This window comes from Lepisosteus oculatus, chromosome 4 (genome assembly GCF_040954835.1).
Source record: "Lepisosteus oculatus isolate fLepOcu1 chromosome 4, fLepOcu1.hap2, whole genome shotgun sequence".
Classification (NCBI taxonomy): Eukaryota; Metazoa; Chordata; class Actinopteri; order Semionotiformes; family Lepisosteidae; genus Lepisosteus; species Lepisosteus oculatus.
In genome coordinates, this window is record NC_090699.1 from 8,547,627 (window position 1) to 8,564,093 (window position 16,467).

Consider the following 16,467-nt stretch of genomic DNA (forward strand, 5'->3'; position numbering starts at 1 on the left):
TGAAACTGACTGAAACTCTCAATAAACAAATTCAGCACACTTAGTTTGTGGTTGTTGTTCATTCCAATGAACTGGTATACTGTAAATAACAAAAAGCAACAGAAGAAGTTATTTTGGATGGTTTAGAGTTTCTTTAAGGTAATACAGAATTTACAGTGCATGAGGGCTCTGTTCTTTCTCTTATATATTCGAGTTTTAAAATCTTAATATGTTGTCAGGAAGCAGTTGTTTCCCTTCTTTAGAACCGTTTATAGTCACGCTATGGCAATTTCTCTGTTTTTCCTTATGGTCTTTAAAAAAATGAATATAAATTAAACATAGAAAAATATTATAAAATGTGCTTTGTAGATTATCATAGTAAGACAAAATAGTTTTGCAAATTTCAGTGTGCCTGAGTTCATTTTTTTATTGTATTTTACATTCAAGTCTTCTATCAACAACAGTACCTTATTGACATCATAAGACTTTACTGTAAATTTATTTGGAAATAAAAAAGAAAGCACTTTCTAGATCAGGGCAGTTCAATCGCCATGAAGATGGACAACATTTATGAGAATGTGATAATGAAATCGGCTGTGGATTTGTCATCATGCCCTCAGCCTACAGGTGCCATACAAAGTCAAAGGAATTCAGCAGGGACAGTCTAGAGCCATGCCGATACAACCCATCTTTGAGGACATAGACTCTTCTTAAATCTGTTTCATCTACAACATGTGATTAATGAACAAAAGTAAAAATTGCTCTAAGCCTAGTTAAAACTTCAAAAAAAAGTTTGAAAAATACTGACTTAGAAATTCTGTTTGAACATTAATAGTGTCATATAATGTGAAACACAACGTAAATGAGAGAGAAAACTGTCAAGTTTGTTCCTCAAAATATTTTTATTGATTTTTAATACCTTAGGTGTCTCATATGTTGTACATACTTCATTCTAAGTGACTCTGTTTATTTTCCTGGATGAATTAAGTCTCATATTATATGTAAGGCTTTTAAAGGTTCTATTTTTGTATTGGTATTTGTCCACTGTTTATTATTTTTATTTGTAAACATGATTTATCTGTCTTAAGAACAAAATGCTAGTATTTTGGGCTATCAGGCAGAGGTAGAGTTAGTTCCTTTTTTTGACCACTAAAAATACAACATTGTTCACTGTTCAGTGGTTTTAAAATTTCCTGTTGTCTTGAGTTGATTCTACATCTATAGATATCTGGCCTGACCTCCTCAATTCACAGCTTTAAAGTTACATTAAGACAAACTCACACAGTTAACATCTATTGAACATTTCAATTTAAGAAGTAGAGGTAGAATTTGGCAGTACAACATTATAGCAGATACATTTCCTAATGTATAGCTGTAAGCAATGTTCCTTATGATACTGTTAGCAATTTTGAATGCTGAAAATAAGGACCCTGTGCAGGATTGAAGTAGGCTTATTTCCCGAGGAGTAATAGGAAAGCTAAATAGGAAAGGCTGCCAAAAAAGAAAATAAGTCCTAGTTCCTGAAATCCAAAGGGCAGGCGACAGTCAAAACATTACAATACAGAGAGGCAACCAATCCAAAAACCGCAAAGGCAGAAACGTGGTCAGAATCTAGCGAGAGTCAGGAAGTAAAGAACAGAACAAGCTATAGAAGGAGGGGACGTGTACTAAGGAGCTCCAGGGAGAATCCGAAATAGTGAAAAAAAAAAAAAAATAGTGAAATAGGAAAAGAGGAGGGTTAAAATAGTGACGGGACTGAAAGGCGATAGGAAGATTACTCCTATTACTGTTTAAGTGAGTGCGCGTGGGAATGTGACGGCGTTTGTGAGAGTGTGTGAAATGTGTGACAGTGCGTGCAGAATGCGGAACAGATACCACCATGCAATAAACACAGTCTATTTTGTAAATACTGTATCCATAATTTAAAGTGCTAATCTCTTTACCATTTAATTAATGAAAATGAAATTCTCTCACATACTGCTTTTCCCAGTTGAGGAATGAGAAATCCAGTCTGCCAAACACAGAGAAACCCAGCTGGTGGGAATTTCTGACGACCCACAACCCGTGTTTATTTCCAGCATCTGAGGAAAGCAGTGCTGAAAAACAGTGTCTTTCTACAAGAGGACTTCAGTGGTGTTTGCTTGTGTGTGGATCATCACTCTGATTGCTGGACTGGGCTTCATCAGGGACATGGGTACCACAAGTTAGGCTCCAGCATCCCCTGTCACCCTGTATTAGATAAAGGAGGATTGGCCAGATCTTCTCAATTAATTACAGAACCTTCACACAGTGATTTTTGTAGCTGCATTTGGAAGACCATTTCCTGAGAGAATGAAAGACATGACAAAAATTTGTAAATTTTGAAGAAATTCACAGGCCCAGACAGTTTATCAGCTGCAGCCCTCAGCTATTGTACTGATCAACTGGCTCCTGTGTTTACCAACATTTATAACACTTCACTTCTTCAGCAGAAAGTCTCTCGCCGTTTTAAAATATCCGCTATAATACCTGTTCCTAAATCTTCAAAAATATCCTGCCTCAACGACTATAGTCCAGTTGCTCTGACATCGGTGACTATGAGAGCCTTTGAGTGTCTAGTGCTAAAGCACCTCCAGCACTGTACATCTTCCCTGATGGATCCTCACCAGTTTGCCTACAAGGCCAACAGGTCAGTCGAAGACGCTGTTAACCAGGCTCTCCATTGTATACTCCAGCATTTGGGGAAGCCAAATTCCTATGCCCACATCCTTTTTTTGGATTTCAGCTCAGCATTCAATACCATTAATCCACATAAATTATGGAAAAATTGTTGGCTTTGAACTCTATTCTATCTCATCTCTCTAAAGCTGCACCTCCAGTCGTGCCAAGAAAATCATCTCAGACCCCTCTCGCCCAGCTCATAATCTCCTCCAGCTTCTCCCTTCTGGAATATGTTTCAAGTCAAAGGACTGCCCAACCTCAGCTTATTTCCCACTGCCATATGAACTCTGAATTCACGCTGAACTCTGAATTCCATTGTATAATTTATGCTGCTACACGGAAAGTTGTTTACATATGTATGTGACGATGTTTGTCTGTCTTCTGTCCTATTTAAATTTGTACAGTATGTTGTATGTATGTCTCATCTGTGCTCTTTCTGTATCGATAGCAAATTCCACCAACTATTGTTGAATAGAATAATCTTTATTCTATAACCATTATACATCTTTTTTCTCTGTGTAGATAATAAATAATAGTTGAATAAAATTATGGAGGGCATTAATTATGGAGCAAAGTTAAGGTGCAGTTTTTACCTTCGGTAACTCTCCATTTAACCCAAGAAGCCTTTCTGTAGGGTTTAGTACTAGATTTTCAAATTGGCCAGAGGGGATATTACATGAAGACAAATAGCTATATCCTTGACATATCCTCAGACAGCAGCCTTGTGGGATGCCAGTACTCAGGGTGAGTGGTGTTGATGTGTTATTACCTATCCTCACCACCTGTGGTTTCTTGTTTAGGAAATCCAGCAGCCAGTTGCAGACAGAGTTCCACAGTCCTAGTCCCCTGAGCTTTGTCACCAGTTGGCTGGGTATGATGGAATTGAATGCTGAACTGTATTCCACAAACAGCATTCTCACATATGAGTTCTTAGTATCCAGGTGTTCCAAGGCTGTATGCAGAGGCAGGGAGACAGCATCATCCACTGATCTGTTGATAGGCGAACTGCAAACGGTCCAGGGAGTCTGTAATGGAGGAGTTGATGTGTGACAACACCAGCTTCTCCAGGTATTTCATCACCACAGATATTAACGCTAGTGGGCGGTAATCGTTCAGGCACGTCACTTTTGCCTTTTTGGGGAGTGAAGCAGGTGGGGACAATGGACTGTGTCAGGGAGGTTCTGCGTAAAATAGACAATGGTAAGGGGTTGATGGTAAAAACAAATATCACAAAGACATCAAAAAGTCAAAATGGTTTTGCAAATAAAAATCAAGGAAGTAACTGTGGTTATTGAGAATCTGAATGGAGCTTTATCTTCAGCCTTTTACGGATCACAACTAATTGCAGAGATAATTTGTAAGTATTTGACCAACACAGACATGTGGTGTAGCAGCTCATCAGCCTCAGTTAGCTGTCTTTAAAATCAGCTGCAAATAAACCAATTTACACTCTCCTTTAGGTATACATATTTCCTGTTGTACAATTGCACTGGGATATTTAGCATTGGAAATTCTGATTAAAAAGGTTGATTCAACAGCTCTAAGAATCAAACAATGAAAGTGCTGAAGAAGTTGTCCTGTCCATACAAGGCAGATGCAACACACCATATTTTACCTAAGAATCTTCCTGTCTATTAATGAAAGTATCTTATTTGCATCATAAGGTTTTACTGTAAGCTTGTAAATAACAAGTTCCTCTTTCTGTTGCATTTTCTATATCAGTGTAGTTTAATCACCGTGAAGATGGACAACATTTATGAGAACGTGGAGATGAAATCAGCTCTGGTTTATCCATTATGTTCTCAGCCTACAGCTGTCATGCGAATTCAAGGGAATTCAGCAGGTATAGTCCACAGGCATGTCAGTATTAAAGATCTTTAAGATTGTAGACTCTGCTTCCAACTGTTGAACGTACTGAATATGATTAGAAAACAAAAGTTAAAATTGCTATAAAACTAGTTAAAATTTTTAAAACAAATGTGTTTAAAAAATACTGACTTAGAAATTCTCTTTGAACATTAATGGTGTCGTGTACTCTGCATAAACTTAACTTACTGTATGTTCTGATAGTCTCGTAAAAGCGAACTTAGTGCTTGGTCAAAGTGAAACAGAAAAAAACTGAGAGAGAAAACTTAAATCTTATTTGTGAATAAAAAGAAAATCTCTTTTTTCAGAACAAAAAATGAGAGAGAAAACTGTCAAGTTTGATATATTTTCTCAAAATATTTTTTATTGATTTTTGTATATCTTAGGTGTGCATAAAAGTCACAAAATGTGTTTCATATGATGTACATACAGTACTTCTTTCTGAGTGACTGTGTCTGTTAAATTTCAGATGAAATTAGTCACATGCTATATGTAAGGCTTTTAAAGGTTCTATTTTTGTAGTGGTCTTTGTCCATTGTTTAATTTTTTATTTCTAAGCTTGATTTCTCTTTTCTAAAAACATTATGCTAGTATTTTACACTATGAGACAATGGCACAGTTAGTTCCTCATTTCAGACACCAAACGTACAGCATTAAATATTCACACTTCAGTGGCTTTAATATTTCCTTTGCTTATTATACCCCTGAAATAAGTCCACTTTACATGTCTAAAGAGTTTTAGCCGTTTAATAACCTCCTCAATGGAAATAACATGATTAAAGATAAACTGACAACATTAGAATCTGTGGAACATTTCAATCTAAGAGAGGGTTCAGGGTCTAATTCTAGGTGTACATTAGTGCAGATAAATGTTGTAGTGTAAAACTGTAAGCAAAATCCCTTATGATACTAAAATGCAATGAACAAAGTCAATTTTGTAAATGCAGTACAATATCCTCAATTGTAAGGGCTAATCTTTTTATCATTTAATGAATGAAGTTGTAATTAAAGAACTTCCTTAAAATTGCTACAGAAACGCAGTCAGCCAAGCACAGAGAAACCTCCTTGTTGGGGATTTCCGACAACCCACAACCTGTGTTTATTCCCAGCATCTCAGGGAAAGAGTGCTGGAAAAGAGTCTTTCTACAAGAGGACTTCAGTGGCCTTCGCTTGTGTGTGGATCATCACTCTGATTGCTGGACTGGGCTTCATCAGTGAGTATTAAAAACAGTTCAGTGACAGACCACTTGGGGGCAAATTCTTAATGACGGCGTCGTGGCTGTGCAGTCGTTAGCACTGTTGACTTGCAGCTCTGGGGTTCTGTGTTCTCCCTGTATTTGCATGGATTTCCTCCCACAGTCCAAAGACATGATGGTACAGTATGTAAATTATCAGGTGTGACTGTGTGTCTGTGTTGGTGCCCTTTGATGGCTTGGTCTCCTATGCAGGGTGTATCCCACCCACCCTGTGCCTTTTTCTGTGGGATCCAGCATCCCCTGTGACCCTGTATTAGACAAAGGGGGTAGGAAATGCATGGGTGGTTGGCCAGAAGTCCTCAGTTAATAACAGAACCTTCACACAGTGATTTGTGAAGCTGCATTTGGAAGACCTTCTCCATGAAAGGCATGACAAAAACTTGTAAATTATCAAGAGGTTGAGCTTCAATTGCACTTTTTCAGTGTACTGCAGTTCAATGGAAAATAGACGTGTCTCTGAGCTTCAGAATGATTTGTTGGACTTGAAGATAAACAGCTCCTCACACATCACTGCCAAGTACTATTCTGGGTTTATCATTGTACTGAATTTCTTTTTGCTGGATAAAGTTAATAAATAATAGTTGAATAAAATCATATTATAATTATGGAGCAAAGTTAAGATGCAGTTTTTACCTTCTGTAATGCCCCATTTTCATATAACTCAAGATCCAGTACTAGATTTCCTTATTGGCCAGAGGATAGTGAGGATTACATGAAGAAAAATATCTATATCCTTTATATACTGTTACACCTATAGGTGACTATGGAAGTGTCTCTAAAATCTAGATACAAAGGGTAACACCTGGCTATTGTTAACATTTCCTGCTTCAAAGCAAAGGGACGTTTGGCTTAGATGTAGGAGGTCCAGATTCATTGATCAAACCAACCATAAGGTCCATCTTAGTTAATTATGTTCTGGGTAGATGATTAAGTGTCAATCCCCACTCCAGAAAGACACCATTTAAAAGGATGGTGAAGCAGAGAGAAAGGAATAGGAAGAGGTGTTGAAGGTGAGAGCTACTTGTTTCAGATCACCTGGAAAGACCAGATTGGGGTTACGTATTTGAACCTTGTTAAGAGACCCTGCTATACATGTAGCTCCCTGTAGTTTTTAGGGAGCTCTGATTTCCTGTGTAAAATTCCCTTGGTTAAAAACCTCTTCTGGTTGGCGACTGCATTTTTAGAATAAGGAGATATGTTCCCATTCATCTGGTGGGAGATTTAACTGTAGGTTGTATTCTCTTTATTTTAGGATGCAGCCTATTTCTTCTTGGCCTTTGTAAGTGCTATTTAAGAGTGAAATACTAAGCAGCAGTCTGGGTTTTTTTCTGGTTGGTTAGAACATCGACCTCTGGGATACCGTGTTCGTCAAGAAACATTTATGTCTATTTGTTCTTTAATGATCTTGAATGATCTTTACATCACACTGAGCTTCACACTTCATCCTTTATATTTTTATTGTCAAATATGAGTTGTCTGATGGTCAGTTCTGAAAAAAGATATGAGATGTGAAAAAGGGTTAACTGATTTCTTTCTGCACAAAGACCTCTTTTGGTACAAAACATTCCTTAAGCACTTTTGAGTTATGGCAGGGACAGGAGTTAACTGATTAGAGATTCCAAGTGTGAGCTGGAGACTCCCCAACTATGGGAAGATGAGACCGGCCATTCAAAGTGTTCAAGGTCGCAAGAATGTCCAAATACAGGTGACCTCCCTCCATTACCATGGTAAGAATTTGCGTCAGAAACGGCTGAAGTTTGCTATATAAACCGGAGCTCTGCACCTATAATTTTGAACAATTCTTTGATTATATTGTTCCTTGTATGCAATAAAACTCACTTGCTCAGCTTCATCTCGGGGTCCAGAACTTATTTGTTTGTTACAACACTTCCATGTTCATCTAACATACTGTATATTCCTATGTTTTATTTGTTGATTTTCCAGAGCTACAGAATAATCTGGAGACACTGCAAAGAGAACACTCTGACCTTCAGAGAGACCATTCAGATCTACAGACAGACTACAGATACATAAGCAGAAGCTGTCAGCTTAAACAGAGCTTCAAGGCTAGTGAGTAACAGTGTCTCCATATTCATGTTGCATGTGTGTTTGGAGTCACCCTGAACTGCAGAAGAAATTGGAGAAAGAGGAGGCTGAGAACTCCAGTCTGCAGTATATCTACAGGAGCATGAAAGCCAACCTTCTCCCCAAAGAGATGTGTTTTCCAAATAGCACCGAAATGACTGGCAAATGACTGCTGTATTGATTTGAATTGTAATTCATTTTCCTAAATTTCCTGTCTGGAGAGATTTGGAATTGTTTTCTGAAGTTCATCATGAAAGCACAGGAGGAAAACAATATACTGTAGCAACTTCTACCAGTCAGAAGACAAGACTTCACTCTTCCTATGCAAGAGTTATTTGATCATGCCAGCTCCTGCTAAGAGCATTTTACCATCGTTATGGCAAACCCATCAGCTTCTTTTGTAGGGTTTTATTTCTGGGAGCTTAGAACGTAGACCTCTGGGATGCCTTATTTGTACATTTCTACGTAGTGTAACAACCTATGTTGTGTATTGTTTAATGTTGTCACGCCCTCTACAGCTAGAGGGTGCTCCTGCTCTGTCCTGTTCCTAGTTTCCCTGTGCTTTGCTTGTCCTCCCGGTGTGTCTTTGTTTTGGGCTTTATAGTTCCAGGTCACCCTTTCCTCCTCGCTCAGCATTGAGGGTTCGGATGTCTTGAGACCCCTCTAGCACCAGGTCGTCTGCTCCGCAACCGGAGGGCATAGGTTTCTACCCGACATCGTCTGACCCCCTGAGCCCGGGCTAACCCCCGTTTCGCCGCTACGCATAGGGTCTTTTTTGCCCTTCCACGGCCTGCCCTTTCCGACATCCATGACAAATGTGTATTGTAACTGTTAGTAAATATTTGTTTAACACAAACCGCCTGAGTTATTACTCTTTTCACCAAGGTTGTGGCAGAGAACAAAGAATTAATGTGCCTTTTTATCTACCACTCGGGTATATTCTTGCAAAATCTTTACAAGTTGGGGGTTATGAAGATTTATTTTACTTTCCGATTAATCCACTCATCGTATTTCTGATTTTTTTCCATTTTCATAATCACCCATTTGTAACAGTATCATAGGTCTGTAACTTTACCCCATATATCACACTATGCAGTATATGTTTTAATTAATCTACCTTTCTTTGTACATGATATAAGTTATTACACTGCAATCCTGCTAAAATATGGAAAAAAATATTATTGTACTCATACTTATTTTTGTCCTCATTTTACAATAAGGGTGTGCTTCTGATCTCCATTAATCCAGAATTCTTTTACACACTGTCAACTTTATTTCCATATGAAGAAATAGGTTTTCCCATCTTTACACAAATAAGCCTTAAACAAGCACTTTTCAGCACTATGTGATGAGACAAAACATGCCTGACCCTGAACACAAATGTGCTCCATGTCACCCAGAGCTGCAGAAGAAAGTGGAGGCTGTGGAGGCTGAGAACTCCAGACTGCAGCGTCTCTACAGCAGCATGATGGCCTGTTATCTCCCCATAGAGATGTGCTTCCCCAATGACACCAACAAGACTGGTAAATCACTACTGTATTGAATGATTTCCATTTCTAGAGCTCATTATGAATGCATAGGTGTAAGACAAGACACCAACTCACCAGCTCATTAGCCATCTCTCAAGACAAGTGGCATAAAGCATCTAAAGAATTTAGATTTCTCGTTGCACCAATCTTTACTCAAGCACCCTCCTGATCAATCCCATTTTACCACCAATGTGACTACCCATGGTCCATTTTAGGAGGATTCTGACTGGGTGGTCAGTATGGCCAGGATATTGTTCCTCAAGCCAAGCATAGTAAAGCCTTAAAGCTTAATGTGAGTAATTCGACACCTTTTCGGGAGAAATATGTGTGTCTCCTGAAAAAGCACAGGATGAACAGCCAACACCAAAAATACTGAAGTGATTTTATTTCTATTTTTGTAAGTCTTAAAAGAGATTTTATGCTCACTTACTGTCAATGTTCTTTTATTTCAGTCAGACGTGTGTTTTCTGAGTATTCAAGTAAGTTGGTTTTATTTGAAATTCTTATTTTAATTTCAGTTATAGTTGTTACACAGCTTTTATATTTGTATGAGGTCTTAACCAAAAGCACATCATAAAACAGAAACAGTAAAACTAGGGTTAGGACATTTTTCCGATCACAGCCATGTGGAAAATGTTAATAACCTCTCAATAGAAACATTGTACATACTATCTGGGAGAAAAAAAAGGTGCTGCTTTACATGTTGAATGAGTAGTATTATGTCCTCAGTGAATTAGGGAAGATTGTGAGATTTAATACTCGGAATTAGGCAAAAACACATTTTCAATTCTCATGTATTCATACTTAAATTGAAATAAAGTAAAGCTGCATGTAACTGCCAAAATAAAGGAAACACTTGAGTAAGTGAGAGATTAGACAAAGTACATGGAAAGTGTGGATCCCTGAGTTAATCAAGCCAGTAACAGGCCATCGGGATTAGGATCATGCAGGATCATGTATAAAAATGTAAGGCTGACCTGGTTGTCCATTGTTTTGGCTGCCAGGTCTTGAGAAAGAGATCTCAGTCTCTATGAGAGGGGGGTGATTGTTGGGGCTCTTTTGGCAAGAGATTAGTGATGAAGGCTGCTCATCTTGTTGATGTTTCATGAGGAACAGTGCCTAAGGTGATGTTGGCATGAAGGTCTGAGGGAAAGACATCATCACTCTGGGGCAACTGTGGACAAATGTGCATAACAGTGATGTCCATCCATCGGTTTAAGATGTGAGGCTATATTGGTGAATAACTCTGAATCATTGGACTGTAAATGGCAATGAGGCATGAGCAGGCAGTTTCATCAAGTATAGTCCATGAAGAACTTCACAGAGAGGGATACTATGGTCAGGGTGTGATGTATAAACCCCTTATTACACCAGTGTAATGGTGCAAAGAACACAGGCAATGGTCAACTGAGATGGTTTGTGGTACATTTTCCTGGCATGGTATAGGTCCACTCAACCCTTTAGAAGGCAACAAATGTAAGTCATTCTGAGTGATCAGGTTCTTCCTGGGTGAAGCATCTCTGATAGGAGAGGAATCTTCCATGAAGACAATGCCCCTATCCACAGGGCACAGGTGGTCACTGAATGATTGGATGAGCATGAAAATGATGCCAAGGCCACCCCAGTGACCCGATCTCAACCCCATTGAACGCTTATGGGAGATTCTGGAGTGAGACAGCGTTTTCCACCACCATCAACAAAAACACATGGTGTTCTCTTGAAAAAAGGGTGTCCAGTACAGTTCCATACACTTGTAGAATCTACACTATGTCAAGTTGCTTTATGTTGGTGTTTCCTTTATTTCCATAGTGACCTCTAACTAAAAACACAGTAAAATAATGCAAAGGCATTTTTAATATATCGTTCAATACAGTAAGTGCACATTTTCTTCACAACAGGAAAGGAAGGAGTTGCCCCCATATCAGGTAATTGTTTTTTTCTTGAAAGGTCTAGTAATATATTATTTTTAATAACAATCATAGCACATGATTGAATGGATTTAAATATATTACATAGAATTGAATTATTAAATAACTGCTAAATCAGAAAGATACAATATGTATTAATATATTTAATAAAATCTATAATTATATATAAATGTGATTAAAATCAGCTTTCCCTACTTTCATTTACTGTTCTAAGAAGGTCATGTCAAATATTATTTTGAAATAAAAGTCATAGAATATGATTGAATTGCTATAAATTACCATAATATATAAATATTATAAATGAAATAACTGCAAAGATAATATCACTTATAGAAGACGGATTTGACTAGAAAAATGTATTAAAAATACACATTTCAAGAATGTGGAATTTAGAAGTCAAGGGCTAAACTCTCGTTTGCTGTTCTTTTTTATAGTTGCATGACTTTGAACATTTGTCATTAAACTATATTTCTTTTTCCAGCAACCTTAGCAAAGTATTAAACCTGTAGGCTATTTCCTTATATTTCAAGTTTCTAGACTTTGGAACCACTGCAAACCTTTAAAGAAATAGAAAGTTTGTTTTTCCGATAACAAAAACATAAACCTTGCATGCCAGAAAATGTTTTAGGAATACAGCATTGTGGATTGTTTTATCTGACTTCACAGAAGACAAATAACTAAACTCTTTTTTTCCTAGTGTGGAACTGGATTCTTGAAGCCTCAGGTACTGTTTTCCTGTTATCTTTCTTTGCTTTGATAGTTTCCCGTCACCACCACAACTAAATTACACCGAACTCTCTACAGAAGCCTTCAGAGTGAAGAAGGAAATTTTTAATGAAGTCATTATTTGGGAATTAATTCTGAAGCATAACGGTGAAAGGAAATCCTCAAAGTTACCTAAAAATGCATCGTTAAGCTTGGGGTTATGTAAACTTTAAGATCGTAGAGTGAGATATTTAAAATGAGGCACTCCAAAGAAGGAGTACAATGCAGAGGTACCGAAAAACAGGCACCCTAACACCGCCCACTTTGAAAGGGGATACAGATTTCCACGGTATACCGAATTCGGAACGACACTGGTCTCTCGTGTTTTACCAGAATGCTTGTAAGTTACACCTCGTCGCAATTACTGCATCCTAAATGGAATGACTTCCTGGAAAAAATTACTTCCGTCTACTGCTTGTGTCATATAGAATTCGGTATACCGTGGAAATCTGTATCCCCTTTCAAAGTGCGCATGTGCACTGGAAATCGGAAGTATGACACGCAATTCTGAATTTCAGGTTTACTTAAGTATTACAATTATGAGAAATTAGGTGTTACATCAGCAATTACGCCATGTTGTCTGCACACAATAGTATCCCCTTCCATATGTCTGTCTCCCACAGGATACACACTCGAGTGTGGAATGTGGTATCCCCTGCAAATTGTGTGGCTCCTGCCTCCCAAAAAAACGCAACTCACACAGCCAGCAGGCCTCTGCTTCCCACACCCTCACGGCACCTCTGGACCGGATTGGGACAGCGGGTCCCAAGACACACAGGGATACCCTTCTCCGTAGTGTGCATGTGTGGAATCTGGTATCCCCTGCAAATTCCGTGGCTGCTGCCTCCCAACTCACACTTTTATCAAAACCCCCAACTTTATCTAAATTGACCGTACAAAATGGCAAATTTCTAGTAAATTAATCATTATATATTGTTACGAATGCAAATATATTTTGCAAATATATACAAATATATTACAATTGGGGATGCTAACAGGCTGAACAAGCTCATCAAAACAGCAAGTTCTGTCATTGGGTCTGGCCTGGACCCCCTGGAGGTAGTGGCTGAGAGGAGAATGGTGTCCAAATTAATGCCCATCATGGACAACGTCTCCCATCCCCTCTATGACATGCTTGTGAGAATGAAGAGCACGTTCAGCAATAGAGTGATCCAACCACGGTGCGACAGGGAGCGCTACAGGAGGTCATTCTTGCCTTCTGCCATAAGACTTTACAACTCATCCACTGTGTGTCTGGGCAGGGGCAACATTGACCTGTTTTGGGACTAAACATGAATTCTGTTCACAGCTGGTTTTCTGTTTACAACTGGTGTGCAATATATGCTTGTAGATAATGTGCAATATAGTTATACTGTGCAATACATGTTCTTGAGTACTGTACGTTCTGGTTTGTTTTTGTATATTCTGTACTGTGAGCAATTCTCTATAATCCATTTTTATTGCACTTCTCACTGGCTGTGCTTACTGTATTGTATTGTTGTATTATTGTATTATTACGTTATACTGTACTGTGTTGACTGTGCCTGGCTACTGTTGCACTGCAATTTCCCTCACGGGATTAATAAAAAATCTATTTATCTTAATGGGGGGTTACAAAACTGGTGAAAATCAGGAATTGACCAAGCGGTTTAGTCAATAAGTGAAATAATTATTCATAACCCCCAACTTGTACGGGATTTCTAACTAAATTCTTAAGCGGCTGGTATAAGTAGAGGCACATGAATCGTGTGAGTGATCTTATCTTACTAAGATAAACCTTACTACCATGACTTCATAAACATCCTCTCTGCTTTGAAGTTAGAAGTTAGAAGTGTTGACTCTTCCCAGCGTCACAAACTTGATCTAAAATCTAAAAGACACTTCTAAGTCACCTAAAGCTGTAACAATACGTTTCAATAGTACTGAAGATGGTGAAATTTGCAGGGGATATCAGATTCCACATGCGCACACTACAGAGAACGGTATCCCTGTGTCTCGGGACCAGCTGGCCCGATCTGGCCCAGAGGTGCTGTGAGGGTGTGGGAAGCAGAGGTCTGCTGGCTGTGTGAGCTGCGTTTTTTTGGGGGGCAGCAGCCACGAAATTTGCAGGGGATACCACATTCCACACTCTCACACTGTGGAGAAGGGTATCCCTGGGGTATCACACGAGTGAGTATGGCTTCTGGGGAGACAGACGTACAGTATGTAAGGGGATACTATTGTGTGCAGATAACATGGCTAAGGTGAATTTTTCTGCCTACTGATAAAATATTTCAGGCAAAGAGTTAGTTTGTGTAATGCGAAACAAGACAAAATTCATAGGAAGATTCTCATAACTGTAATACTTAAGTAAACCCGAAATTCAGAATTGCGCTTTTACTACGCGCAAACAATGCTTGTGTGAGTGTTTTGTTTTTGTTCGGCACATGCAAATAATTGTAATACTTATGTAAACCTGAAATTCAGAATCGCGCATTTCCTACAGACAATATGAAATGTGTGCACGAGCAGTCAGACAAATCATACCTCTGATTTCCAGTGCACTTGCACACTTTGAAATGGGATACAGATTTCCACAGCATACTGAATTTGGTACGACACTGGAAAAATCCTGGATCAAGGGATTGCAGCCAGGTTTAAAGATCAAGTTGAAGCAGAAGCACAGCAGGTGGGCTGTCAGCAGTTGAAATTTAGATGAGCGGTTGTAGATCGATTGCAAAGATAAGCGATTAATTAATTCGGCGATGAAAGTAAACATTTAGTGGTAGTGGTGAAAAAAAGAAAAAATACACATATACGGATAAAAAATAGAAAACTAGTAAGTAGAAAACATTTAAGTCAAGTATATTCAGTTCCTGTTTAGTCATTGTTGTTTCTTTCCTAAACAGTTGATGTGACACTGGATCCCAATTCAGCGCATCCCAGTCTCATCCTGTCCGCAGATGGGAAACAAGTGAGGCTGGGTGATCAAAGACAGACTCTACCTGATTCTCCACAGAGATTTGATCCTGTTGTTTCTGTGCTGGGCAGGGAGGGATTCTCCTCTGGGAGACACTACTGGGAGGTGGAGGTGGGGGAGAAGACTAAATGGACTTTAGGAATTGCGAGAGAGTCCATCAACAGGAAGGGGGATATTGACCTCGGTCCTGAGAATGGCTACTGGACTATGTGGTTCAGGAATAATCAATATAAGGCACTTGAAGACACCTCTGTTCTCCTATCACTGAGTACAAAACTCAAGAAAGTGGGGATATACTTGAATTATGAGGAGGGACAGGTCTCCTTTTACAATGTGGAGACCAGGAATCACATTTACACTTTCAATGACACCTTCACTGAGAAACTGTATCCATACTTCAATCCCAACACCAATGATGATGGCAAAAACTCTGCCCCACTGATCATCTCTCCCACTGCGATAACAGACTAAACATCAAGTTCAGGTTTCTTGTAGTACTACATATAGACTGCTTCGTTTTATTCTTCATTTTGATGATTCATTGTAACATTTGCAGATTTTGTTTTTAGTTTGGTAAAATAATATAGGTAAATAAAAATGGACACAATGAAATGTTCTTGCTGAAAGAAATGTTAAAAATGGGATATATATATATAATGTATTAACTTAAAAGACATATGTTATAGTTCATACTCATTCATGCTAATCTAATCTGAAAAGGCATTGTACTTCTGTACCAAACTCACAGTTTAGGTTTTTCACATTTCATATTTTTAACTGTTTTTGAATGACTTTGTTGTGATTTCTTTAGCTAATATTGTATATTAGGTATTCATCCCCAGAAGAGTTCCTGCTAGGCATATACTGTAAATAATAACAATTCCTTTCAAAGGCATAACTACAGTATCAGGATGGGTTGCCTGCTTGAATCTAGAAGTTCTTATAAGTTACCATTAAATGGGCAATTTGGAAAGACTGGAACACAACACATTTAATACTTTAGTTGGTTCTTAGGTTAAATTAAGTCAACCAAGCCAAATGCAGTACCTTAGAACTACAAGCTGCTTGCATTTTCATTCCTTATGATCTTTCAATTCAATGATCAAATTAAAAGCTTTAATGCTCAAACTGAAATTGTTCAGAGTGTTTAGAAATTGCTGATTTTAAGAGTGATCTGTGAAACCTGACCCAACTCCTAGGATGACCAATCCCTGCCTTACAGTAATTCTAATAAGGACAAAAAAAAAACAACCATACTGCCAAAATTAATGGGTACAGTGGCAAATAAATTTCCTTGTAAGACTGGTACTTTCATAAATGAAAAGTGTCCATTTTATTCTAAATACAATGAGAGCTAAATTAACATTATCTTTAATGCTAACATTTTAGAAACAGCATAC

At 38.3% G+C, this 16,467-nt stretch overlaps 1 protein-coding gene and 1 long non-coding RNA gene across 2 annotated transcripts; both read left to right on the top strand.

Moving 5' to 3' along the window:
* Nucleotides 1-4,423: 4,423 nt before the first annotated feature.
* LOC138238161 (uncharacterized) lies at nucleotides 4,424-6,306 on the top strand. The gene is made up of 3 exons (XR_011189300.1): nucleotides 4,424-4,522; nucleotides 5,655-5,759; nucleotides 6,225-6,306. It is a non-coding gene; the product is annotated as an uncharacterized lncRNA (long non-coding RNA).
* Nucleotides 6,307-7,750: 1,444 nt separating this feature from the next.
* On the top strand, nucleotides 7,751-15,664 carry LOC107077226 (zinc-binding protein A33-like). Its single transcript, XM_015346028.2, has 6 exons — nucleotides 7,751-7,871; nucleotides 9,287-9,409; nucleotides 9,868-9,894; nucleotides 11,314-11,340; nucleotides 12,041-12,067; nucleotides 14,997-15,664. Exons 2-6 carry the CDS (start codon nucleotides 9,352-9,354, stop codon nucleotides 15,536-15,538), a joined length of 681 nt encoding a protein of 226 aa, XP_015201514.2. The 5' UTR covers nucleotides 7,751-7,871; nucleotides 9,287-9,351; the 3' UTR covers nucleotides 15,539-15,664.
* Nucleotides 15,665-16,467: the final 803 nt, after the last annotated feature.